Here is a 27,857-nt window from a genome sequence, read left to right on the forward strand (position 1 = left end):
GATGTGCTGGACTTGTTTATGTCTTTGTACATGTATGTAAAAAGTGGAGAGAGAGAGAGGGACTATATGTTTGCTTACTATCTCACACTGCCGGGATATGCGTGAGCGTCCACATCCATCCGCCTCTGGACGTCTTAACGCTCCGACTTGACTTTGTAGCGCAGGACCAGGTAAGTGGCCAGTCTGAGGACCAGGAAGAAAGCCCCCAGCACCATGAAGTCCACGTAGAGCTTTGCGTCCTCCACGTCCAGCAGCTGCAGGACCTCCTCTGGCTTCTGGAACTTACACACCACGCCCGGACACTCCAGCTCCGACCGGTTCATCCCGTAGATAGAGAGTATCACCCCCTCAAAGCCGTACCTGAAAGGACATTTTTTTAAACTGGTGAAGCTGGGCTCATTTAAAGAAAATCATTTCAGATCACAGAAAGACTGACCACAAAGACAGATAAAATACATTTAGCATTAAGTAGCTGACAATACCTGACATAGGAAATATAAGAGCTCCACTGTAGGTATTTGGGAATGGTGTCAAAATTGACGAAGAAGCCGGAGAAGAGGAGCACAGGTATGGCTGTGACTGGACCCACGAAGGTTGCCACCTGTGAGACAATGAGTAGAATTCAATTAAAAAACTGTCTCAATGAAATATCCTGTCAGCAGATACTTAAAAGAGTACTTGGCATTACACTTCTATAACATTTCTGGACTTATTCCAAGCAATCTTCTTTGTGGTGCCTACATTACCCACAATGCAACACGACCACTGACAATTCAGCCAGCGATTCAGGTGATTTATAACCTGACCCGTCAGAAGGTTTGTTACACAGAAATTGGAAACTGTTTGGAAAAGGGCAAGCACTTTAAAAAAAAATACGTGGCATGTGATTGGAGGAATCATCTGTCAATCAAACTCTTACCGAAGCCAGTCGGGAGAAGAGCGAAAACGTCTTTTCCATCGAGAACAGTGCCGTTCTTTGCTCTTCTTTAATGAAGAAATACTCTTGAATTCTGATATAACTGATGCTATTGCAGCATCTACGCTAACATCAGTCGCTATTGTTGTTTAGAACCAACAGTTACCAGTTTTATTTCATAAGTTCAACAACTGGACACAAGATGTCTCCTACTTCAGTGAAATGCCCATTCTCAGTGTATGTGCACTGGAGTTTCTTCATCACACTTGTATAAATTGCACATTGGACCATGATTGGCTCGGATGTCACAAGATCGCATTCGTACGAACATGTCTTGACACTCAGATTTAAGGTGAATACAAAGAAGCCTTCAACTTTCTAGTGTCAAATTCTGCACATATATCATTCTGTTTAGTGAAGAACAAACTTCCATCTAACAAAAACCAAAGGGGAGAGGGGGACTTTAAGGTGTGCAGGTTTGCCTACCTGCACAGACGTGGATGCAGCCCCTATAAGCAGACCTAGGGATTGGGCCACCAGGGCCGTGGACGTAGACAAAGCCATAAAGAGCAGGTAGCGAGTCGCCTCTGGAGGCTGGTCAGTCATCCAATACACTATACTACAGTACAGGATTGGACAGAGCACCTGTAAAAGATATTTTGTAGTGTTACTAACTTGAAACATACTGCATTCATGTCCAAACTGTTGCATGCTCAATCATTCAAACATTACCTGGAAGGGTATATCAGCCATGGTTTTGGCCAAGTAATAGGCCTTCAGGCTGTACCAGTAGTTGAGATGTTCCCTCATAAACACGGACATCTCCAGAGGAACTGTGGGAACAACAGCAGCAGCGTTAAAAGACTTTCCACTTCAACCAGAAAAACAACACGGCAAATCAATGTTTCCACATCTCTCGCGAGAGTTAGCATCTTACAGGTTAGGACGGTGGGCATCAGGGCGGCAAACATGAGGAATAACATAGAGAAAAAGAGGAAGCCAGTGTTGTTGAAGACCTTGCTGGCGTCATTTCCAATATTGAGATAAAGCAGGCCGATTAGGATTCCAATAAAAATGTGGGACATCACCCTGAGGTGGGTCAGCACCTTGAAAACACACAAAACAAACATCAACACAACTCAAAAGCCCTTAATTTGAGCAGGAATAGTTCATACAGTAATGATTTTACCAAGTCCCTGCATATTGTGATGAAGGTTCTTTTGAAAAGGATGCAGAACTGTGTGAATGTACTGGTGGCAAAGCTACGTTTCTCAAGGGTTCCTGTGTCCTGTGGAGAAAAACAGAGAGAACAAGGAGTAATATACACAGATACAAGACAACCATTGAAAGATAAATCACAGCCTTTTCTATATTTTCTATGTCACGTTATGTCACATGCGAACAGTAGAAGAATACATATAGTCTTTAATTAGAAACGTTTTTTGTATGTAACTTGCGAGTGTATTTTATATCATGTAAAAAAAATAGTGACTTCATTCTCTGCTCAGGTAGACATTACTCCTCTATATCTTTAGATAACAAGTAGTTGTTTGCTGCTATATTAATGTTCTGGATATCGTATAGACCACCTTTAACAATGTTATAACGTCTGTATAGACATACATTTTGTCCTTAAAGGAATGAAAACCTCTATTCCAATGCACACTGTGTCTGCGCCACACCAGAGCTGATGAATGACGGCATTGAGTGGAAGTGGAAGGTCACTAGAAGATGAAAGTTTGGAGGCTTTAGCCACAAAATTAAGATATGGACATCATAATCTCTGGTTACAGTTACTGACTGATGCTTACACAGATAAACTTAGATAGAAAGGGCAACAGAGAAAATCAATAAACTGATAAAATGTTTAAAGGAGTAGGAGGGCAAAACTGCACCATACAGGAGTAATGGTATATCAGAGAGCTCTCGGTGGTTTACATTTACAGTTTTAGCATTTAGCTGATGCTCTTATCAAAAGCGACTCATGAGGCCGAGAAAGAGATAGAGAGAGAGAGAGGAAGCTGAGAGAGGAGACAGATCGATGGAGTGGAGGAGAGGACGAACAGTTTGGATGGTGTGGTCAGGAAAGAGTTACGGGGTGTTTGAATGTAACACAAATCCCTGTGTATTGAATTTTGGGGTTCTTGTCCTGGCAGCGATCACTTATTTGAAACAAAAAAATTAACTACTTTTGGTCAAAATGGACACAATCAACGCTACTTTATTTTAATTTGTATAATAAGGACAATATTTACCATTTTTATCACATTGTGGCTTTGCAGACTTGAAATATGCCATTTTTATGTTAATGAGTAGATCCATTATTGTTTTAATGAATGCAGATAACCCATCACTGTCATCGAACAATTCTTAGAGATTAGTACACTGACGTTTTCAGTGTACTGTGGTTGCAGGGCTTGTGTTTTTCACTCCCATATGATGTGAGGCTGTGACGTCTGTTATATTAAACATATACTGTAGGTGACACTCACGCTGTGACATTGAGAGGGACAGGACGAGTCATTTTTGTCTCTGGAGTTCTTCTTGCCCTCCTCGGAGCACAGTCCACCCTGCACCGCCTCAAACAGCACTGGATTCAGATCCCCGTACTCCCCTGATGCCACCTCGATGACTGGGAACAGAGAGGACAAGCTGGTAAGAACAAAAACACTGACACACAGACACACACTCGTACTAACGCTTGACTTACTGAAGTCAGCTGGGTTGTGGTACGTCGGGCAGTGGAGGCCCAGGTTCTTCAGATAGGGGATGAGGTAAGGGACTGTGCCCTTGTATATGCACTGACCTTGACTGAGGATGTAGAGCTGGTTGGGGGAACACAGGTACAGAGTAATCAACATTGTTTCCATCACACTGGCAGTCTGAATAATATATGAACAACTGACAAAACAACAGGCCCGGGTATCGACTGCTGCGCTGCCTGTCAGCTGGATAAAATGAATCACGCTAACCGGTGGTGCTCTGGTCTGAGCTGCAGCTAATGGAGCGCTAGACGTGTCCAGCACTATGAGAGCACTCAAGTTACCTTATCAAACATCTCAAAGAGCTTGGCGCTGGGCTGGTGAATGGTGCAGATGATTGTCCGTCCTCCCAGAGCCAGAGATTTCATGAGGGAGACAACCTGGAAGCAGGACGCGCTGTCCAAACCACTGAGATGGGGGACACAAGACAAGATTGGATTTGGATTTATGTCGACATTACGCACATTTAAAGCGGCTCAGTGATATGTATCTACCTGGTGGGCTCGTCAAAGAACATGACAGGAGGGTTGTTGACCAGCTCGAGGGCGATGGCCAGTCTTTTACACTGGCCTCCAGAGAGAGCGTTGGTGCGTGTCTGAGAACACTCATTGAGACCCAGAGCAGTCAGGATCTCATCCACCTAAGACACAGACAGACACAGATGTGGGTACACAATGACGCGCATCGGTGCGGATAACATCTACTACCATGGTACATGCGATCTCATATCATAATATTGATAAATGTTGTGATGTGGAACACTTTGTGGAAATCCAAGAGGGCTGCAGACAAGATAGTGGACATTGATAGCTATCAGAAGTCACGTTACATTAATGACCAAAGTGATATTTTATCAATAAATAACCAGATGAAGCCTGCATTTGGCTGCTAATCCAGTGAATTCGATTCTTTAAAAGCAGGGTACATCATTATGTTGATGCACAAATCCTGTTAATTCAATATTACCATAAACCAAGCTGGCCCACCATGTGAGACCCACAGGATCGCTGACTTTACCGTCTTTCAGAGGCTGTAGCGGGCTCAGCTTTAGAGCTAGAGTGAAGGTACTGGTATGATATGTATCTCCAACCTTGCGGAAAAACTGGCATGGCCATTTTCACAGGGGTCCCCTTGACCTCTGACCTCAAGATATGTTAATGAAAATGTGTTCTATGGGTACCCACGAGTCTCCCCTTTACAGGCATGCCCACTGTGGATTCAATGAGTCCAACTGTGTTCATGTGACATATACGGCTGACCTGCTAAAGACCCCCTGTCCCCCCCCCCTAAAAAAGACAAAAAACGGGTCTAAGTGGGTCTCTTAGGGTTGATATGCAATATCACCCATAATGAACTAATACAAGATATTAAAAGGATAGGTACTTTGGTATAAATAGCATGGAAATCTCTGACGTGAGACTTACAAGTTCCTTTTTGACCTGCATGCTCTCATTCAGTTTCAGATTTGCAGAAACCTGAAAGACAGACAGAAGTCGGCACATTATTATAATCATTGAACATTAGGATTTAATGAGGTGTTTTATATTTTTTTCGATGACCTCACCATCATGGCCTCCCTCGTAGTGAGGTGTGGCAGCAGCATGTCGTCCTGCATGATGTAGCAGGACATCTTCCTGAAGGTCCTCAGGTCCCTCGGTCGACCGTTCACCAGGATCTGGCCCTTCATGCCCGTCTCCCTGTTTTCCCGGCACAAAACAAAATGACATTACGGACATTTTCTAAAGCACTGAATCAAATCAAAAGAAGAGATCTTCCACATCTCACCTGTACCCCGCCAGTATATTCATCAGAGTGGATTTCCCGGCTCCAGAAGGCCCCATGATGCCGATCAGCTCTTTGCTGCTGAATCTTCCCGACAGACACTTAAGGAGGGCTTTGTAACCTGACAAAGAGGGGAACACAAAAAGCTGTTATTTATAGTGCTGTAAATGTTCTTATTAATCATTCTCAGACATTTGAGTCCAAAGTTTACATGTTATATTATATATATTATATGTTATATTATTATAGCCCATTTACCAGACTCACATTACATTGTCTACAAGATAGATAGATAGATAGATACTTTTATGATCCCGAAGGAAATGTAGGCATCCAGTAGCTTAAACAACACACATCCCAACACCAATACACCTTAAAAAGAGATAAATCGAATAGAATAAAGTAAAATAAAATAAAAAATAAGATAACATAAGTACAGCAGTGAAGTGTGCCAATGGTAGTGCAAATAGTGCAAGAGTACTGAATATAGTAGTGTATATTATAGTGTATGATACAGTAGTGTAATGTAATAGTATAATAGTAGTATAGCTGTATAATATGATAATACAAGATGTGAGAAATGCTATGAGAAGATATAATAAGAAGATATATAATAATGATAATAATAATGATATATAGGTGTAGTATAGGTTAATACAACAATAATAATATAGTAATAGTAATACTAATGATGGTACTATATATATTTAATATGAATGAAAGATACAGTTTCCAGCAGTCAAGTACTCCGGTGAGTATGTAAACAATGTAAACTACACAAACAATGACAAATATGAATACAAATAGCATCAGTTTATCATATTTAGGAAGTGTATTTGGAACATCCACCAGTAATCACTGACAAAGAGGAGAAATAACTGGTAAAAGAATAGTAAAAAAGCAAGTTTGAATGGAAAAGTAGAAGCACAAAAACAAAATTGTACAAAAAGTGAGGTTTTTTAAAGCAAATTCGCAAAATCCAGCACGAGTCATGAGTCGTGGATCATTTTAATCTACCTAAATGTATGCTGTACCACCCTCACACAGTACAGGATCAGTTACTGAGGAATGAAAGTACAATTTAGTTTATTTATATTCTATATTCTTCCATCGGTTTTCAGTGTACTCGTGGGAAATTAATTGTAGAGAAGGGAAGATAGAGACGTTTGCTCGAGAATAACAACTGCTGACACAAACTTATTTTACATTCTGTATTCAGTTAGCCTTTATACCCAGTAGTTATTTTAGTCTTGCTCCATCCGCTTGGTCATTTATCAGTCTGCTCACTTTTACACTCCTGACTAAGAGAAAGTGAACCAGGTGGTTCAGCGTAATGGTCTGTTTCTACCATTGGAACCTACTGAGTCGTGTTGCACCGTGACGCTCACTTCTTAAGTGTTTCTACAGATAATTACGCAAACAGCGAGCCTAATTTCACTCCAGCATGAGGAAGTCACAGGATACTAAATGTGAATACCAGGAATCATCAATGCTGTCGTCTGTATGAACATTTTCCTGATTAGCAGGCGACTGACAACAGTTTAAAAAATACTAATAATGCTGGAAATAGAAAGATAGACAGATAAAGATGTGCAAGAGATTATGAGTGTCTGGGGAACAGAAAAGGATTCAAGGTGAAGTATTGGCTGTGAGGAATAAAAAAAAAAGTAAAGACTCCATAGCATTAGGAGAGCTGGGCATCAGGTGTGCAGCAAAACGTTACTGTGAAAAAAATAAAGAAAAGAAAGGTAGAGAAAGATTTAAGATCATGACTCCCTCAGTGGCGCCAACAGAAAGACCACAGGCTTTACTTCCCTGCAGCGGTTTAAAAGGTTGAGGTGGTGTGGCTTTTTAATGAAGATGGCTCAGGTTTTTTTTCATGACGCAGACCAGTTTTAGAGTTGACAGATTCTGAAAGCTTCCAGATATGGAGAGTTGTAAGTATCCTGCCTTGTTGTCACCCCTGTGTCTCCCTCGTCTCACCAATACATTCCTCCGCTGTCTGCAGGGATGCTTCTCCTTCCTGTCTCAGCCGAGTAATTATGGTCTCAGGCTGCAGAGCTGCCAGCCCCCTTAAACCTTCACTCTATGAGCAAAGTAGCCTAATGGCAGTGCCCCCTCCTCCCACGCAGTGTTATTACATCAGACAGCCTCCACTCAGACAGCAGAGCAGCCTGCTGTCAGTGAAGCAGCCCTGCTCTGGCATGTAGTGCATACTGATGATCTAACCCAGTGCTGTAGGTCGCGCATAATAATGGTCTTATCTGTGCGAGGCTGCGGGCTCATCCTGATCACCCAGCCTCATGAGAGCCACGGAGTATAGCTGACCTCACTGTCAAAGACGCACCGATTTAACCGCATGTGACAGTCTGATCTCATAGGATATCTCAAAGTAATTGTTACGCAAATTATTATGAGTCACGGTTGAGGCGAGGTCATCACATTCCTCAAATTGGAACTCAATTCTCGCAGCAGGAATATGTTTTCATATGATCCAGCTGATTAGACTGTTGTCAGGCTATTAAATAGGTGGTTATCAGTCGCTATAAGCCCCATAGATGTGGGTCAATAGGGGCCTATTACACCCACTGGTAGGTTGTATCATCTATTCACATGGTAGATCACCAAAAGAAGGTATAAAAGAAGACGACAGCGACCTCTAGCGACCGTAGTAATTATGACAGGAGCAGAAGCAGATGTCAAAACACAGTTTTCACCCAGGAGACCGGAGTTTGCCTCCTGTGTGAAACCAACAATGTGTAGGTGTCTTTGTGTTCCTAGTTATTTTAACCCAAAACTCTGTTTTTCCCCAAACCTAAATAAGTGTTTTATTTTGCCTATACCTAAATTTAAAGAAGTTGTAGTTTTATTGCCTAAACCTAACTGTTTCTTTGCTTAAACCCTAAATAATTTGTAGTTTTATTGGCTGAACCTAAAGAAGTTGTAGTCTTATTGCCTAAGCCTGTTTTTTTGCCTAAACCTAAAGAAGTTGTAGTTTTATTGCCTAAACCTGTTTTTTTGCCTAAAAACTAAAGAAATTGTAGTTTTATTGCCTAAACCTAACTGTTTCTTTTCTAACCTAAAATTAGAGAATTTGTAGTTTTGTTGCCTAAACCTAAAGAAGTTGTAGTTAGAACGTGTTGCTTTTACGTGTCACTTTCACTTTTACAACGTAGTAGGCGTAGTAGGCCCCTACTGACCCACATCTATGGTGCTTATAGTGACTGATAATGCCTATTTAATGAACTGATAACAGTCGAATCGGGGTGCATGACCTGAAGAAAATTAACACTTAATCAATGTTTGTTTCTTTACTGCAATCATTGTAATCTTAAAGGACTCTGGTAAATAGGCTCTTTAATCAAATTGGCTGTGATGTAATTAGAAGATGAGTTCCAGTTTAACATTTGCATATTCTATATTAACCTTGTTTAATTAACTATATGCAAACATAAACGGCACTGCCAGACAGTGGATGCACCATGAGAAAAGGCATTTCATCACAACAGAATAACAACCTGCTCATATAAAATGCTGTCATGTGCACATGATAGATTAGAATATGTTCAAAAGAGTACTCCATTGAGTTTCACTTCTATATATTGGTGGCGGTTATAGACGTGCAGTGAGATAGCGTCTTTTCTATTCTATGCATTTTTTTCCTTGTCAAAACCTGGTGCCTACATAACCCACAATGCAACTCAACCACGACAGTTTGGTCTGCTAGTATAGCGGCTAATGTAGCCTCAAGCTGAGACCCTTTTACAGTGTTTTTTTTCTTTTCATGAAAGTTAATATTAACATTTTGGTCACCTACAAATGTCTTATTCAGTGTTCGGTTGTACTTAGCTCCACCCTCTCGTGTCACCTCTGGTTGTAAAAAAATCAAGATGGCGAAAGACAAAAAACAATTGGCTGAACATGAGGCTTCAAAACGGCAGTCCACAAACCAATGGGTGACGTCACGGTGACTTTGTCCACTTCTCAGATACAGTCTACGTTATGAATGTAAACAAAGAACATGTCTATATAGTACTCACCGCTGTAGGCAGCCCGAATTAAATGATTGGACGGGTTTATTACAGTCCTGCGCTTACAGAGTATTTGATTTATTGATTGTTGTCGGGATGTAATGATAATTTCAACTAATATAACTAAATTATATACTATTTATAAATATCTATTAATTTAATATAATGTATTTAAACTGCACATAACTGCATTAAAATCAACTCAGTTCAAGCTAATATGTCTAATTATGGCAAATTGAAAGCAGCTGTAAAGAAAGAAACAAGTCTTTCAAATTAAATTAATTTGTCCAAGCTGTGAAATTGCACACACAGAAAAATGAAAATGAAGGGATGAAAGAACCGAGATGAAGTGATAAGATCTGTCTGATGTTCTTGATAATTTTCTAATTGGTCCACCCCCTCACATCAGGACATTTAGTAGATAACACACTCAGGCTCTTCACATGACAAATACAGAGAGCTTCTGTTGGAGGCTATATTGTCTGACCACACGGTCCACAACACATCAAGCTTTCTTTTGAAATCTAATCAGACCTAATCATTCATTTTCATAACAATTCTGCAAGAAAATGACACAATGTTAGCGGTGAAGCAGCAAGGTCTGCATCACAGTCATAAATTTGAGTTATGGTGTGCATGGTGATGCATTTTAAAGGGAGCAGGGTCTAAGCAGCACAGAGCAGGTTAAGTAAAAGATGTGGATTTTATCTGTAAGATGACCACACTCCTCTTTCTCCTAACAAATCAGCAATGCAGGTGCACAGACGCAATTGCAGTAAATAACAAAATGCAGAACTGAAATCACCCAGAGGCATGTAAACATTTTCCTGCTCTCTCTCCTCCCCTTCCTCTTGTTCGTGGCTGGTAGTGTTTCACCAGGTAGGAGAATACCTCAACAGGAGGAGAACACCCTCAACATGAAAGCAGGTCACAGCAGCTTCATCCTAACAGGGATAAATGGCCGCCCTTGCCAAGAAGAACCTCTAACAAATGCAGACGGCGGGCAGCTCATACATCACCTAACCTTCCTGAGCCCTTTAACAATAAAATAAACAATTCTGCATTTACGATATCTTCCTCTTGCTAATCTCTTCCTGTTCACCGCAGACATTATGACTCATACGTAGTGTGTCAAGAGACAAAAATTACAAATGACATCACGGGTTCAAAGCTCATTGTTGACATCATCCTTTATCCTCTACCAGCTGTATAACTGCACATAATTCAGCAGAAATTACCTAAAATTATGTTCTTTTTCCAAGGAGAAATATTCACTGACTACTAAAGCACACAAGTCTTTAAACTCTGTGTGATTACACCTATTTCACAGCTTTGATCAGGCAGACAGGAACCGCAGAGAATGAGCTTAGCCCGTCAAATGAGACACAAACACTGACAATGAACTACAGTAAATGTCAAATATAAGCAACACACTGGTTGCATTATTGTATGAGTGGCAGAGGTAATTGGAGAGGCAGAAAGCCAAGGTTTTAAGGAGCCGGGTGTATATGACGGCAGTCAGATTGGAAAGAGAGTAGAAATGGCAGCGTGAGCCTCTCCATGAAAGGCACCGCTTAATTAGTAAAAGCTGAGACACTTCCTGCTCACACATCATCAGCCTGATGAGCTGAAGCCGGCACCCCCGAAGAGACAACACTAAACAAAAAGCAGAGAAACCACAGGTTGATTTTGACGAGAAAGGAAAAACATGGGCGTCAAAAAGCTTTCTGATCCTCCTCTATTAATACTCTGCATACGTCCAGGGTTCACGGACAGCGGAACAACAAACACTCCTCTGCCAGGCTTTCATAATGCACATTAATATTACACAAGACTGAAAATAACGCAAGACAACCTGCAATGCATAATGTAAGGGCCTCTCCTAAACATTGAGTGTGAATAAAGGATTCCTCTGAAGTCCCCCATCATCCCCACCCTGCTGAGTATACAGAAGAGCAGCTAATAGTTTACAGAGGGTGGTTCAGTTGACAAGCAAGAGATGACCAAAGGTTGGAGGCTCTTGGTTAATAAAGGTGGAGAGCTGCAAATGATATATAGTTCATGAGCAGATCAATCGAGGGTCTGACTCACTGCCACCGCCTATCGTCAGACAACGCAGGGGGAAAGAGAGGCAAGCAGTGTGCCAACCTGCGAGTGTAAATTATTTACTATGTCTAAACTCTGCTGAGCGCAGCAAAGCTCACTGCCTGCTACAACATGGACGTCTGCAAGTGTGTGTGTGTGTGTGTGTGTGTGTGTGTGTGTGTGTGTGGACAGGGCTGGGCTTCATGTGTCAGAACAACAGAGCAGAAATATTTGTCCTAAATGTCACAAAGGCTTTTTAAATGCCTCCCTTTGAAATTTCTGCACCCCAGATATTGATCGTCATGGGTGGCTCTTGCTTGCTCATCCATCATGGTTACTGTTTGTGTGAGGAGTGAGTTTTTGCAGTACCTCTCCTCCTCCACCAGTGACCCTCGCGGATGGTGTACGATAGCTCGTTGAACTCCAGGTCCACAGCAGAGCGGCGTGGGAGGTGGGAGAAGCGCTGGGCCTCGGTAATGTGGTTCTCCACTTTCTTCAAGTGGATGAGCAGCGGCACCTCGGGGGGAGCTCCGGTGTGGAGCTTGGTCTCCTCCATGGGGATGCTCACCGAGCCCTGCTGCTCCAGCGTCCTCTCGGCCATGCTGAAAGGCTGCAGGAGGAGGACAGACATGTCAGTCTTTACAACTGTTTCAAACTCCCGCTTCAACAACAAAAAGAAGCATCACTACCCTTACATTTTCAATAAACAAACACCATTGATTTTGACTGATCCATAGAAAACTGGTGCCTCAGCAGATGTGTGGACACAAAGGTGTGTTGTAGGAATGATTTTAGGATGACTGCAGACACCATCTTAAAGCTAGGTGATGGATATGATCTGATTACAGTTTATTTTATGGACCGGCTGGTTGAGGGGAATGAGATTGAGAGTGTGAGGAGTCGGGGTCTGGTTTCAGTCCGGCTGCAGCACACTTATACTGCTGATTCACATAAATTTCCTTCTAGGCAAAGCGGCCTGTCTGAAGTGTTCTTTTAAACTATGGAGGCCTATAGTGGCTGCAGATCCATTAGCTTTCCACTAATCTGAAACATGTTGTTTCCCCTGATATCAGCATATACTGAAGATGTCAGGGCATGTAACAGCAAATGAAGGAGGATTAAGTGCATGACTCTAATGAGGTTTCAAAAGTTAATCAAGTGGCCTACTTTAGATTAGCACCTGTAAGTAAAGAGCTGTGTAATTATCAGTTGAAAGTTTATGGGTGATCATGTTTATCAGGAAAACTAATGGGATGTACTGTAAATGAATTGTGTGTAATAGGAATGGGAATAGTAAAAGAACACGGTTAATATACAAAACCACCTGATTCTGTCTAAATAGTTAGAAAACAGTAGTTTTGTGTACCTGCAGGCCTGAAATTGGCATATAAGAACACCTTTAGGACTGTTTTGAGCAAATAAAAGAAGTTATGATGACACACAGATGTCTGTTTGGGTAAGAAATGGTTAGTTTAGGGACATTAATCCTCATGGAAATATCCTTTTGTGGCACCATTCATGTCAGAAACAAGTAATAAATACCGACAAATATGACATCAGAGAGTTATGGAGCAAAGCAAACCTAAAATAGAGACTAAAACTCACACAGTAATCGTTGTATGCAAACATCCACTGCTGCCATGCAATGCCATGCAGTGTTGTACTACTGTCTACTGTCATGACCTATTCTGTGTTTGCAGTGAAAAATCTTCCCATGTGAAGAAGGCCGGTGAAGGAAACTGACCATGGCGTCTATTGATCAGCCCTGCCATTAGTGAATTTCCATTACTAGTCTGCATATACAGTAAAACTCTGACAGGCTTTAATGGCCTCTTAGTCAGATTGAAGGCCTGCGTGTGTGTGCATGAATGTATGTAAGAACGCACATTAAAAGTCTCCTATAAGGGGATGAAATATGGTTATTAAATGCATCTGTGGAGCTTTGCAGTGGTGACTCTCTGCAGTGACTGGTCAGTGATGAGGGATGCTGCCAGCTTCTTCTGAAAGCACCTGTTAACAACAAACTGATGAGGATGAAAACATGAAAATGACAGAGCAGTGGGGATTTTTCTTTAAAAGGAAGATGATAAGGAAGATGACACATATATGAGGCTCCCTACAGTGTGTTGCATTGCACATACTCACACACATATTGCACATACTTATTATTATTATAGGTGTTGAATCGACTACCAGCTCAGTCCTGGTTCTCCTCTCTGGGTGAGAGCAACAGTGCTCAGTTGATCCCTTCAGACAAAACAGCACAATCCCTCCACATCAGAAGCTCCTCCAAGACAGTCCCAGCCAGTTTAAAAAAAAAAAAAAAAAGAAAAAGATGCTCACTGTTCGTCCAGGAAAAATCAGATGAGATGCATTGAAGGACAGATCTGCTGTGTTCTCCTTATCGATATATGTCTCTGGGTGCGGCGCACAACATCCCGCATCCACTAGACAGCAACTCCTGAGATTAAAATCATGTCCGGCCTCAAACTATGACTGCATCCAAGAGAGAATCGTCAGGGGAACAGGATGCATGTCATGGCTTTCTTCTTTTGCTCTCCCCTCTGCAGGATTATTCCTTTCATTGAATCCATCCGATGGAGATGGCGATGGCGATGGCGATGGAAATACTCACACACATCCTCAGCAGTGATGACAATCTTCAGGCTGTGACATCTGGAATGAAGGAGGAAAAAAACATGCAAACAGCTCTGCAGATGCTTCAGCAGTAGCAGCAGCAGCAGCAGCAGCAGCAGCTTCGGTTATCCTCTCACCGGTTAGTGCGTCTGTGCACGCTGGTCTGGGAGATACAGGGCGTTGCTGCATGGCAGGATGCTACTGGAGAGGAAAAAAATATATAGTTTTTATTGTTTCATCCTCTAATCCTCATCCTGACCTCGTGTTTTAGGGTGAATTAAATGTCACAAAAAGAGAACATTTTGTATTTTGGCACATTTGGAGTCCCCATATAAAGACATTTTTAAGGATGATGATTTAAAGGCAAAGACCTTAAATGTTGGAATTAATTCACAGCTATTTAAATGTATAAAGATCAGATTGACAGCTCTGTTTCATTAAATCAGACCAATTTAAATCTATTCTGGGGCTACTTGGGGCTCTCTGGGGGAATGAGAGGATTGGGAATAACTGCATGGAGGAAAATAAATATTGTTTTTATTGTTTCCTCCTCTAATCCTCATCCTGACCTCGTGTTTAAGGGTGAATTAAATGTCACAAAAATAGAACATTTTGTATTATGCACAGTTGGCACATTTGGAGTCCCCATAAAGACATTTTTTTTTTTAAATTATTTTTATTTAAGGTTAAAGGAATACATACACATACTTGAAAAGGGACATACAGACAGCAACAACAACATAAATAAAACAAACAAAAAAGAAACATAAAGACATTTTTAAGGATGATTTAAAGGCAAAAACCTAAAATGTTGGAATTAATTCACAGTTAATTGAATGTATTCAGATCAGATTGACCGCCTGTTTCATTAAATCAGACCAATTTAAATCTATTCTGGAGCTACTTGGGGCTCTCTGGGGAAATGAGAGGATTTGGGAATAACTCGGTGAAATTAGGATAAAGCTCTGCAGGAGACTTTTCTTATTTCTCATCTGCCACATACTGATCCAGATGATCAATTGGGCTCCATCATGTCAATGCACTGCTGTTGTCAGACTGAGTAAACATGAGGGAGGTCTGAGAGAGAGATGTTTTCTTTAGGGCCTCTGTCTCTTTAAAGGCTGCACCTGCGCAGCTGCCTGGTGCTGATGCTGCAGTGCCCGGGTTATTTTCGGTAAAACCAGCCGGGGTTACTCGCGTTCAAGCCGGCCCTACATGCCTTACATCACCCAGGAGAGGAAATCAAAACCATTTTTAGCCAATCGCACCTGCACTTCTTAATCAGAGCAATTTAAAACAGAGCTCTCCAGTCGCCACGTGAGCAATTTCAACACAGCATCTCCATCTCCATCTCATTTATGCCTCTTTTATCACTGCATCAGACAGAGAAACACATGTAAATCTGAATCCATCACACTGATTGCAAAGATGCTAAGGCCTGTAAATCACCACAGGTTGCAATATATTTTGTTCTTATTTCTCCTATAACTCAGCCTCAGTGTGATGGAGCCCAAAATAAAGATGGATGCTTTGTTTTTACCTGACTTATTGATAAGACTGCTAAAGAGACACGTGAGCAATTTCAGCATCTCCATCTCCATCTTTCCATTTATGCCTCCTTTATCACTTATTTATCAACCAGGACCATGTTGTTAGACAGAGAAACACACATGTAAATCTGAATCCATCACATACTGTTAAGAATTTCCCAGTAAAATAACAGTAAAGAACTGGCAGCAGGGTTGCCTTTATGTTACTGTAAAATTAACATTATTATACTGTTGCTGAAATTTACAGCTTTGTACTGTTAATGAAAAACACTGTTTTTAAAAAAAAATAATTTCACAGTATTTTACAGTTAATTTACTGTTTAAAGATACATTATATAGCTGTTTTTCCACCTTTCTATTACATTATCTTACTGATTTGTTTTAATGCACTATTTATTTTTTTTACATACATTTTAATAAACATTGTTTGCCTAGATGAATAGACTTAGCAGGTTACAGACATAGGAACTATTCCTATGTCTGTAACATAGACATAGGAATTTTCCTAACACGTGCCTTTAATTGTATTTAGTGTGACTATCACACTAAATACAATTAAAGGCACTTGTTAGGAAAAAGGCTATAATAGACTTGACACTTTTCCCAAAATGTGTGTCTATAGCTGGCTACAAGCACAGAATGCAAACCAGAACAACATGTAAGTGAAGAACAATAAAGCTAATTCACTGATTTTACAATCATGTACAATGTACAAGCCTCACATGAGCATATCAGGTCCTAGAAGTAAAAAAATACTGCATGAAACTGTTACTTATGATACTTTAGACGGTTGATCAGCTTTAAGAATGCATTATAGTTCAGTTAAAAAACGGCCTATGAGCGTAATTTAACAGGTTTTCTTTTGTATTAACTGTAAAGCACTGTTTTTTTTAGCAATAACAGGTTAATACTGTTGAAATCCTGCTGTAAATTAACAGCAATTGTTTACATTATAGGCCTGTAAATCACCACAGGTTTGCACTGTGTTGCAACATATTTTGTTCTTATTTCTTCTATAACTCAGCCTCAGTGTGATGGAGCCCAAAATAAAGATGTATGCTTTGTTTTTACTTGACTTATTGATAAGACTGCTAAAGAGACACGTGATGTGCTATACTTAAACCTATTATTCTACTTAAAAGGCCAAATCCTGATTGCATAATGTCATATTTGCCTGGAGGGAAGGAGAGATGACCTTTCTTTACGCTCTCTGTAGAATAGACTTTGAGTTTGCATACATAAATTATCCAGAAACAGCCAACCACTCTCATTCATGCCCTGTGAGAAAACATCACCACAAGGAGGCAGATCATTAATCAACTAAATGATCATCAAGTCCCTTCAGAGATAACATTGTTTGTCTATTCATGAAGCACACATTAACGGTGACCGGCTGCCACATGTGTGTGGCATAAGAGCAAACACTCATGTTAGTTTCAGTCTGTGAATATTTAAACTCAACAAAGACGAAGTGACTGAAGGGAGTGAAGGTATTCTCGGACTGGAGTGTGCTCACAAATGAGGGTTAGGCTGGCACAATATAAGCACTGAGCTCGAGTGTTCGCAGACATCTAAAGGGACAAGATGGCACTAAGAACAGCTGCTCTCCTCTCTGTGGGCTTCCTTCTGCTGCTGACAAGAGGAGCTCTCACAGACACAGGTGAATATTTAAGAACATATTTGAGAAAATTACTGACTCACTTTTGTGTGCATGCATCGTGCAAACTGTAATTGAATGGTATGCAGGTCCGGAGACTCTTCCCATCAGACTGTCTGTGGAGAACGACCAGTCCAACATGACTCCTGAGTCTCATTTCAGCTCTGTGGTGGAGGGAGGTGTGCTGCTGGGCGCTCTGAGGAGACTGCAGGAAACACAGCAGGACTTCAAGTAAGACCACCCATGACATCCCCTCTAAAACCTCTGCATAACATCCTTTAGTCTCAAAGCTGGCTCGGCTGTTTCTCCTACAGCTTGTGATTACCTTATTTCTGCTGTAGACAGATGTCCTGACTTTCTCTCGGTGTGTGTGTGTGTTTGTGGCCAGGTTCACTGTGAAGGAGGACCCAGACTTTGGCCTGTTGCTGGAGAGTGTGAATGGAGTAGCTGGAAACGAGCACCAGCGGACGTACTGGGAGATCCTGTCAGAGAGCTCAGGAGAGTACAGCAGGCTGGATGTGGGTGAGTTTCCTCCCCAGAGTTTACACACAACTTAATGAGCCGTAATGAGGCAGGAGGATTGGTTGCCTTTTCACTTAATGCCACAGGATGTCCTCTGCTGTGATTATCCTATAATATTATGACGGTATTAGTTGTTATTTTGGCTGTTCATGTGCAGGCGGTGCAACTTCATAATTATGCAGCACAACTAAGTGATGCGCTTCACTCAGAATCTGTGTTTATGCATGAACTAAAATGTCAGTTTCTGATCCAAACTTGTCCCCTTTTTCACAGGAATCGGCTGCTACAAACCTAAAAGCAATGAGCACATCATCCTCAGGTTCAGCACCTGGCCCCAGCAGTGATGAGCGAGCTGAGGTGTTCAGCAGTAACTCTTTAGGATCACATGTCGAAGAGAATCAAATTTGATTTTATGTTTTTGGGCATTTCTGTCTGTCTCTGGATTATCAAGCTCCTGTAAAGTGCAAAATGTTGTAACCGGATGTGTGAGAATAAACCAAACAGCAACATCTAGTGGCAGTCAGGAGCAACGTCATTTATCAAATGCACACAGAAAGTAAAGTAATACAACTTCTGAAGACCACACAGAAAATAGAAGAAGAAATGTCACATGCCAGGTAGTGTGCACTGTCCATCAAAATTGTTTGAATAACACCGGGAAGTGAGACGCATACAGCTATTACATCTCTCTTCAGCTCATGATAACTTAATGTCTGTTGAAGGAAACTATTGCAGATTCAGGGTCTTCAACTGTTTATCTCCACAACTCAAGAAGGTGCTGATTTAAAATGAACTGGGTATTTGCAATGGAGGTTATAGTGTGTGGATGCTTTGCAGATAGGGCAGCAGTGTTTCACGTTTATATGATCCATCTATATAAAAATAAAGAATTAATTTGACTACAAAAATAGACACATTGTGCTATTTTTCACAATAAGTGATTTATATATTTACATCGTCTACTACCTGGAAAAACAAATTGCTTATAAGGTCTACACCACTCTTGGTGTTAACTCTGACTCCTGAGCTTCTCCGACCAAATGCTCCTCCCTCCCTTTGTAACGAGATTAAGGTTTCATCTCCTGCAAGACAGATGGACTGAGAGGAGCAGCGAGGCAGAGAAGCTGTAATCTCTGTGGTATCACTTCCCTTTCTTTATGTATTTATCTTTATTGCTTCTTTTCTCTTAGAAACACAAACATGTTTACAGACACACATGTTGTAGAGTGTGGGAGATATTCAACCAACCAGAGAATACTGTCATTTGCCTACCCCAAAAACAGACCTCACCACCTGGCACTTCAGGTCAAACGTTTTTTATTTTAAATAATTAATATATAATAATAATTCCAATAAATATTTGACACAGCCTCTCAGACTGATTTAAAATTCCCCCCGCTGGTCTTTTCTTTTCTGACCCTGTCGCCTCCTCACATCACACAGATTGACTGAATTTAGCAGTTCTGCTTTGCTCATAATTCACCGTTGACTCGGAGGGATTTGAACCTGCAGGCACCGAAATCTTCTCGTCATAGTGTAAAATCCCATATATAGAATCCGAGGAGAAAGGCTTCAGTGTGTTGGAGAGATTACAAATAATGTCTAAAAACATCCAGGTTTTGGTCCACTGATTTGTCCCCACAATTGGATGAAGCAGCAGAAACACACAGCGTGGCTCTGCGCTGCACAAGCTGTCTGTGTATTCCTTCTTCATCTGACGTCTCACTGTACAGTCAACATAGTGCTTTATCCTTTAGATGCTAAAAATAAAAAAAAGACAAAAGTGTTCTTTGCAAGGAATTCCTCAAAGAGAGATAACAAATTCAGGCAATAATTAACCAGTGTGGTGGGTTACTAGCTACTCACCACATGATATAGAGCAGTCACAAATGCAAGGGATGCACTGTGAAAAGAACCGCTTCCAGCCTGTATCCTTCTTCCTGCAGTTGTCTAGCCGACTGCAGCCTTTTTTAGGTGGGCCGAAGTAGCTCTTGTACGCGCAGGTGGAGTTGCACGTCCCATTTAGCTCCCTCTCGCTGACTTCGATGCGTCCCCGCTCACACATTCCTAAAAGACAGGGTGGAGAGAAGATGAGCTGAGAGGTTCATCAGGGATCTTTGTGTCATTGTGTTTACTCACTGAGGCAGGTAGGCTTCGGGGTCCAGAGGCCGTTCGGCAGGCAAGTTCTGGTCGGGTTTCCCACCATCATGAAGCCAGAGCGACAGGAGTACCTCACCAAAGAGCCAACCCACCAGTCGTCGCCATAAACGACACCATTATAGTCCACATCTGGTCTCCCACAGGTCACTGCCAAGCAAAGCAAAGGATGACATGAAGCTCCATCAACAGGCTGATCATCAGACGGAGTGACTTCTATCTAATGTCAACAACAACAACATTGTTGTGGTAGTCTTACCTCTGCACAGGGACTTGTAGCCGAGCCAGCAGCAGCTCGAGTCTCCACAGCGATCTCTCCTCAGCTCCTCGTGTCGCGACTTACAGCCTCCTAAACAAAGGGGTGCTGACCCGGTCCAATAGAAGTCGTCTATGAAATCTGGTTGGGGATTCCATTCTGTCTCACCTGCAGTAGAATAGTTTTATGAGCTTTTTCATACACCACAACAGGACAAATCACAAACATTCAAGTTGTTTCATGCAAAACTCAAACAAAATCTTTCCAGGCTTCAAGGCCAACATTAAGAAAGATGTTATAGTTGTTATGTAGGGATCCATTAGCATCGTCTTAGAGACCCTGACATGATTGAAAAATAACATTATATTATTATTATAGGAGGTCTTACCACTACCTTCCACCTCACCAATCCATCCAGGGAACTGAGAAGTGGCTCTTTGGAAGGACCCAAGCAACAGCAACAACAACAGTGGATATAACCTCACGGTGTCCATCTTTGGAGGCAACCAGTTTCTGTGGAAAAAACTGCAGACGGATCTGGGCACTGAGTCTAAGTCATATTAATGTCCAGCAACATTATATACTGTACATCCTCATTTTTGCAAAGTCGACAGACATGAAGCCATTAGAAGCTGTCCCAGTAGAGCGGAGTTCACCGGCTGCAGAGTGAAGAAGCAGAGAGCAGTAAGTAACACTTAAACTAAGCTGTGTGTGTGCTGCCTAATCTTGTACACACAGCTAATGCCACCACACACTTTACAGTATGTCGTGATGCGATACACTGGTCATGATTTAAGTCACCTGATCACGGATGAGAAGATCACATTGGCAGGTGTAGGGTTAAGAGAAGCAGTAATAGATTTACCATCAATGTGCTGACATTTTTTGAACGTACCTTTGAGTAGTAGAATTAGAATATATACATTATGTACACATCATTAGGTTGATTTTATCTAATGGAGGAAAGAAGAAGAGTGCCTTCAAACAGTCCATCTAGACATAGTGTATAATATTATGAGTCAATAATACGAGAGCGACAACATTTCAGTTTACAGTCACCTAATATCTGTTTTGTCTTCTGAGAGCTCAGTCAATACATTTTAGATCAATGAAATGTCCAGTCTAGTAGAGTCTGATTTAATCATAAAATAGAGTTGCAGTAGAGCAGTTAGATCCAGCAGGGGGCGCCATAATGGAAGTACAGATGGTGGATACTTTAAATATCAATGCAGTGACCTGTATACCATTTGAATTCAATTAAAACGATGCATATTCCTCTCTCAGTAACACTTAAACAGAATTTTGTGCACTATTAAAAACAAAATTTTTTAGTGTGCGACATTAAAAACATCCGATTGAGACAAAAACAAATATTTCAAATGTGATTTTTGCGTCACAACTTTATTCAAGTTGTAGATGAAGCATCAAAAAACACACACACTGAGCTAATGAGGTAGGCCTTCTTTGCTGGATTGCACGCATTTCAGTGAATATTAATGCCAACGCGCCTCATATAACCTTCACAATGGTGTGGCTGATATACTTCTGAATTTGGGACAGCTTTCCCATCTAAAAGAGTTGGAATGACAACCCACTAGGCAGTGCAGCATTAGTATCAAACTCTCTGAAGATGTTACAGTATGAAATACAATGAATGAATTGAAAATAATAATAAAAAAATACTGGAAAACGGGCTGTCCACGAGCTCAACATTAGCAAAGAAAACACACTAAAACAGGTTAATCACCTAACATAGGCTTATAGTCAAGATTGGTCATCATGGAGTACGCATCCCTTCATTTAGACGTTTTAATTTATTAATAAGTTCCTTCAGTCCCCGTTAAAGGCTCAGAAATTCCTCAAGGTCTATGAGACAGCACAGCTGATAACAGGCTATCCTGTCATGTGTAAGACGTGTATTCAGGACTGTAGCAGTCAAACCACCTGCATTCCTTGCTGCTGAGCAACATCCTGGAGTTGCTGCATGACAGAGTCCTCCACAGCTTGCGACAAACCTCCAGTGAGAACGTACAGCATGCCCTCCTCCTGACTGCCCTCCTCAGTCCTCTGCTCCTCCAGCAGCACCCCCCTCAGTTCTACCTGCGACTCCGAGGGAGCCGCCCCCGGGGATTCCTCCTCGGTCTGGCCGCTGTCCTCGTCCTCCTCCGCTTGACTACTTTGTCTTTCCCTCATTAGCTGCTCGGTCAGTTCCACGCTCTCGTAGCGAATCAGTTGCAGCCGCAAGAAGCCGTCCTCGTGCTCCTTGTACCTGACGGAGTGATGAAAAGAAGTGAATCAGTGCTGCAACACCCCACACATCTCAAACTCAGCTTTACTGGGGTTGATTGATTTTGTCAATGTAAGACTTACCTGAACCTGGGGTGTCCAGAGGGCCATTTGAATTGGTGCTTTTTGTGCAGATGAACAGTTAGGTTGTTGCCCCGGGTGAAGCACTGATCGCACACATGGCACTTGTAGCGAGCTACAAAATTCCCCTGATTAGGGAAATGAAACATTAGAAAACTATAAATGACATTAAAACTCCCTATCTGAGTGTAAATTAACAATAATGTAAAAGATTCCCCCTTTCACCTTATGCTCTCTTTTGTGGTGAATCTTCATGGTGCCGAGGGCACGAGAGGTGAAACCACAGCCGGGAACGTCGCAGCGAAAAGCCGGCTCGCTGCTGTGGGTATCCAGGTGTTTGCGCAAGTCTATCAGATTCTTACAGCTGTAAATACAAAATCCAGAGTGGGAGTATTTAGAAAACAATAAAGTATGTTTAATAGCTTAATCTTGTTTTCTTTGTGCTGCTGCATGTGATACCTGTATTCGCAGTATTCACAGCTGTATGGCTTCTCGTTGCTGTGGCGGAACTTGATATGGTTGCGCAGAGAAGAGGGTGACGGACAAGTCATGTCACACAGCGGGCACTTATAGTGGCTCACTGGAACGACAAGAAAAAGACAAAACAGTGGTGAGATCACATCATCTAATAATACTGTAGACAGAGCTGTTTGTCGTCACTCACTTGGACACCAAAGTGTATCACATGGTCAGCTTGGTCAAAAATAGACATCATAAAGGCCTATTTTCTACTTATGCTTGTGTCAAGCATCGACATCCTGATGAAATAATGTACCCTAAAGGCACTTTCAGAAGCCATAGTCCGTTTGGTTAGTCCGAATCAGAGTGAAATTGATACTTTTGGTTTGTTTTCTATTCAGTCTGGTGCGGTTTGTTCAGTGCACCAATCAAAGTGGATAAAAAAAATAAATAGGGGCAAAGGGGCGTGTACGAAGGAGCAAATTTATCTTTTTCATTTCGAGAACTGCCACTTCTATGCAGAGAATCAGACTTTGATGCTGTCAAATCTTTTCACTTTGACTCGGCTCTGATCTACCGTGCGCACGAATCCCTTCTCCTTCAGTTTATCTGGAAGGACTTTATAAACGTCACTATTTTTGTAGACTTTATTTAGCATATTCTGCGTGTTCTCTTTGGCCCAGATGTCAAGCAAACATCGGACTTCTGTAGAAGTCAAAGTCCATCCTCTCCTACTCATGTTAACCTGTTAACCTGTCGTTTACAGCTGTGTCCATCTCAACACAGGCAGCCTGCGTTTTGGTTCGCTTGGTAACGGTCTGAGACCATTTACGAGAGGTGGTCTTGTACTGGTCCACACCAGAGTAAGATTACGAACAACACCAGAGGTTGAACCGCGCCAGAGTTCAATTAAAACAGACTAACTGTTGGCTTGTGAAAGCGCCCTAAAACGCTGTTGCTATAACAACACAGACGTCTATCAATGTGAATTGCTCATAGCAGGTGTCCAGAGAGCTGAGGCTTACTAATGTTTACTAATGTTTATGGGTAAACTTGAGCAGCTCAAACAGAGCGTTTCAGACAGAGGGTGAAAAGAGGAGCTGCAGCACAGCCGGTATGAGAAAAATAAAGCGTTTTTTGAACATTAAAGCATGTAAACATGTTCTACTTGAAAAACCAAAACACAAGTATGCACCTGAAAACAAGCATAATAGGTCCTCTTATGGACAGTGTGGACTTTAAGTCCTCCCCAGCATATGGGAACAACAACTGATGTAGGAGGGACTGACCGTGGGTTCTCATGTGGTCTCTTAGTAGTCTTTCTGTTGCAAAGCGTTTGGAACAGTGAGAACACTGGAACCTCTGACCTGCAGCACACACACAAGCACACAAAGCAAGAATCACCAGATGGGAAAATTTGAACCTGTTGCAAACATTGTTATTAATCTTCCTGTCATAACACATCTGACAGGATTTTTTACCTTCCATGGCGCTCTGTCGTATGATGTGGTCAAAGAACTTGGTGTTGTTAGCGTACATCCCCCCGCAGCCTGGACACGCCACCGCCTTCTCTTGGGTGTGGCTGCGCAGGTGCTCTCGAAGCTTAGGACGCCCTTTAGCGGTGGCTTCACAATCTGCAGAGTGACACAACTTTGGATTCAACAAACCTACATTCTTAGAACTAAGCAGAAAATATAGTATTCAGCCTTTAAAATATTCTTTGACCATGAATTGGTTGCGTAATCTTTATCTACATTGACATTTCTGAACTTTAATCTTGACGTTAAATACCTTTCCATCCACAGCGTATGGGGAACTCATGGTCTCCTGTTGGTACGTCTATGCACAGGCTATGCATCTCCACATGGCGATAGAAGAACTCTGGGTTTTCATACGGTGGTTGCTATATCGAATATGCATAGAAAGAAGAAACACATTTTAGAGTTCAAGAAGAAAAAGTTTAGATTCTACTTCATGGGCACTTGAAAGGAAGAAACCCTTCCATTTATCTCAACTGTGTGGACTTGGGGGTCCTAACTGCTTAGCTTGTGGTATAATTTAATTTATATTTACTGTTATATCAGTGAATGTACAAAGGCAGGTGAGGCTGCAGGTGAGACAATGCAAAGAGATGTATTTGCTTTCCATACATTGTGGACTTGCATTATCTGAAGCATACAGATCACCACACATTACAACTGATGCCTGTCTCTCCACATTTAGAGGTAAATATAGAAGTAATCTTGCCTTGCTCCACCAGCAGCAGCAGCATCTGCCAAAGCTTACCTCACATTCCTCCCAAAGGCAGATGAAATTGTCTGGGATGTCTGGGATGATGTTGCAGTTCTGGTAGCCGATGGAGCAGGTGCCCATCTCTGGATGAGCGTTGAGCACCTGCTGACCCAACTGCTTCAGCTTAGTGTGGTAACAGTGAAAGAACAGATGTCTTCGCAGCTCTTCAGGACCCTCCACAGAACAGAAACCACAGTCTCTCCAAAGACAGTTTCTCTCCCCTTGGCACAAAAACGAAAGATTTTGCATTAGTAGGATTTTGCATTGGGGCTGCACGGTGGTGCAGTGGTTAGCACTGGCGCCTCGCAGCAAGAGGGTCATATGTTTGAATCCGGCTTGGGGCCCTTCTTTGTGGAGTTTGCATGTTCTCCCCGTGTTAGCGTGGGTTCTCTCTGGGTACTCCGGCTTCCTCCCACAGTCCAAAGACATGCAGGTTCATTATTGACTCTAAATTGCCTGTAGGTGTGAATGGCTTGGTCTGTCTCTATGTGTCAGACTGGCGGATGGATGGATTTTGTATTAGTAGGCGTCCTTCCTGCAGCTATCAGACTCCACAACCAGCACAGCTCCCAATAGACCACTTACGCACCAAAAACTGACAATAACCTGATATTTTCAGGTGGAATTTCATTCATTCTCACTGTGCAATATCATTTTCCACCTGTGCAATTTTGTTAATAGTCTGTTTATTGTCTATATTGTATATACTGCTCCTATTTTTATACTTCCTTCTATTTAAATGGTTCATATTTTGTTACACTTTGTTTAGCTCTTTTTCACTGCTGCTGTACACTGCAAATGTCCCCACTGCGGGACTAATAAAGGATGATCTTATCTTATATTTCTTGTTGATCATCTATTATTTAATAGTGTTATTTAACAAGTGGAAAATGATAGCGTACAGGAGCATCTGCTGCAGGTCCAGCAGGATGCTAAGAAGCGTCTTCCCACAAGCGGTTAGGCTTGTAAATGGACTGTGTCCCCTCCCCACACACACACACACACACTCACATCCAACCCCCCAGCATTAACACAGAAACAGTTTTTAAAGCTAGTCACATGTCAAAGACAATTTTTGGTACAGTAATGCAAACAGCACTTTACTATGGACATAAATGCACTTTTCTCTGCTGCTAAACACGACTGCAAATTGGGTGTATGACTGCAAATTGTATGAAATTGTGTCTGAAACGTTTACTTATTTTATCCTTTTATTGTTATCTTTAGGTATGTTAATTTTAATACTTATTTATTCTATCCTTTTTAATGTACTGACGGGAGCTGGGAGAAACAATATTTCGTTTCCTTCTGTGTATGCAAATACTCAGTGAAATGACAATAAAGTGAATCTTGAAATTGCACAGTGAGAATGAATGAATGAATGAATGAATGAATGAATGAATGAATGAATGAATGAATGAAATTCCACCTGAAAATATCAGGTTATTGTCAGTTTTTGGTGTGTAAGTGGTCTATTGGGAGCAGAGCTGGTTGAGGTCTACTGGGAGCAGAGCTGGTTGTGATCTACTGGGAGCAGTGCTGGTTGTGGTCTACTGGGAGCAGTGCTGGTTGTGGTCTACTGGGAGCAGTGCTGGTTGTGGTCTACTGGGAGCAGAGCTGGTTGTGGAGTCTGACAGCTGCAGGAAGAAAGGAAGCACTACAGGATGTAAAGATGAAGCTATAACTATTTGTCTGAAGTGTCAGTAATGCTTTGTAGCTGAGCCTCAGGTAGTTAGTGGTACTATAACACTAAAGCCGGCTCACCTCCTGCTTCCTCCTCGTCCTCCTCCGCCGCAGTGAGATGTCCCTCCGCGTGTTTACAGAAGTTATCCATCCGACTGAAAGACTCCTGACATGAACTCCACTCACACTCCAGCTTCAGGGTCTTCTTGTGGATCCGTTTGTTAGGAGGCATCTCTCTGTTTCCCGTGTTTCACCTGCAGACTGAAGCTAGAACCATCCAGGCTTCTCCATCTCCATCACCTGGCTTCTCCCGGGTGATCTCACGTTAGCTAACACCGGATGTTAACTCTAATACAACATTAACTCTACTATAATAACAGTTAGAGTTTCACAAACATCCTCCTGGAACAGTTTAACTAACTATTAAACATACGAGAATCAAATTATCACTTAAATACGAGCTTTAACTCAGTAATTAGCTGTTTAAAAGCACCGACCAGATGTAAACAAGAGAGTTGTTTTGGTCAGCCACAAGAAACTGTGTGCTAGGAAGAATGTCTCCGGTCTCCACAGAAACAAAAGTACACTTCAATAGTTCCGGGTGTAATATGTTCCGTTTAAAAAACAACTTGCAAATATTGTGAGTGCAACTTTTAAGTACTTTTCTTGGCATTTATGCTACTTTATACTAATATGGAAAA

The 27,857-nt window shown here is 41.7% G+C and overlaps 4 protein-coding genes across 6 annotated transcripts; 1 reads left to right on the top strand and 3 right to left on the bottom strand.

Annotated features, from left to right (window-relative positions):
• Nucleotides 1–13,910, bottom strand: abcg4a (ATP-binding cassette, sub-family G (WHITE), member 4a). Of its 2 annotated transcripts, none has more exons than XM_074611737.1 (15): nt 13,739–13,910; nt 11,946–12,186; nt 5,464–5,581; nt 5,243–5,375; nt 5,103–5,153; nt 4,173–4,318; nt 3,963–4,086; nt 3,627–3,741; nt 3,409–3,548; nt 2,106–2,204; nt 1,854–2,022; nt 1,649–1,749; nt 1,403–1,561; nt 483–601; nt 1–360 (listed from the first exon to the last, which is right to left on the bottom strand). In XM_074611737.1, the coding sequence occupies exons 2-15, from the start codon at nt 12,175–12,177 to the stop codon at nt 135–137; spliced, it is 1,932 nt and encodes a 643-aa protein (XP_074467838.1). In that variant the 5' UTR covers nt 12,178–12,186; nt 13,739–13,910; the 3' UTR covers nt 1–134. The 2 variants fall into 2 exon arrangements, with proteins under 2 accessions (XP_074467838.1, XP_074467837.1); XM_074611736.1 differs by having other exon boundaries at nt 13,722–13,742.
• A 2,458-nt stretch (nt 13,911–16,368) lies between these two features.
• LOC141752721 (cobalamin binding intrinsic factor-like) lies at nt 16,369–18,471 on the top strand. The gene is made up of 4 exons (XM_074610863.1): nt 16,369–17,423; nt 17,510–17,651; nt 17,809–17,942; nt 18,216–18,471. Exons 1-4 carry the CDS (start codon nt 17,348–17,350, stop codon nt 18,284–18,286), a joined length of 423 nt encoding a protein of 140 aa, XP_074466964.1. The 5' UTR covers nt 16,369–17,347; the 3' UTR covers nt 18,287–18,471.
• A 334-nt stretch (nt 18,472–18,805) lies between these two features.
• LOC141752720 (inactive serine protease PAMR1) lies at nt 18,806–21,126 on the bottom strand. 2 transcript variants are annotated; one of them, XM_074610862.1, is made up of 5 exons: nt 20,750–21,126; nt 20,359–20,523; nt 20,082–20,249; nt 19,809–20,009; nt 18,806–19,702 (listed from the first exon to the last, which is right to left on the bottom strand). In XM_074610862.1, exons 1-5 carry the CDS (start codon nt 20,847–20,849, stop codon nt 19,689–19,691), a joined length of 648 nt encoding a protein of 215 aa, XP_074466963.1. In that variant the 5' UTR covers nt 20,850–21,126; the 3' UTR covers nt 18,806–19,688. The 2 variants fall into 2 exon arrangements, with proteins under 2 accessions (XP_074466963.1, XP_074466962.1); XM_074610861.1 differs by having other exon boundaries at nt 20,744–21,126.
• A 598-nt stretch (nt 21,127–21,724) lies between these two features.
• hinfp (histone H4 transcription factor) lies at nt 21,725–27,708 on the bottom strand. Its single transcript, XM_074610864.1, has 9 exons — nt 27,238–27,708; nt 25,468–25,694; nt 24,973–25,084; nt 24,663–24,815; nt 24,471–24,548; nt 23,182–23,302; nt 22,948–23,086; nt 22,726–22,850; nt 21,725–22,624 (listed from the first exon to the last, which is right to left on the bottom strand). Exons 1-9 carry the CDS (start codon nt 27,386–27,388, stop codon nt 22,291–22,293), a joined length of 1,440 nt encoding a protein of 479 aa, XP_074466965.1. The 5' UTR covers nt 27,389–27,708; the 3' UTR covers nt 21,725–22,290.
• Nucleotides 27,709–27,857: the final 149 nt, after the last annotated feature.

The sequence above is a fragment of the Sebastes fasciatus genome, chromosome 16 (genome assembly GCF_043250625.1).
Source record: "Sebastes fasciatus isolate fSebFas1 chromosome 16, fSebFas1.pri, whole genome shotgun sequence".
Lineage (NCBI taxonomy): Eukaryota > Metazoa > Chordata > Actinopteri > Perciformes > Sebastidae > Sebastes > Sebastes fasciatus.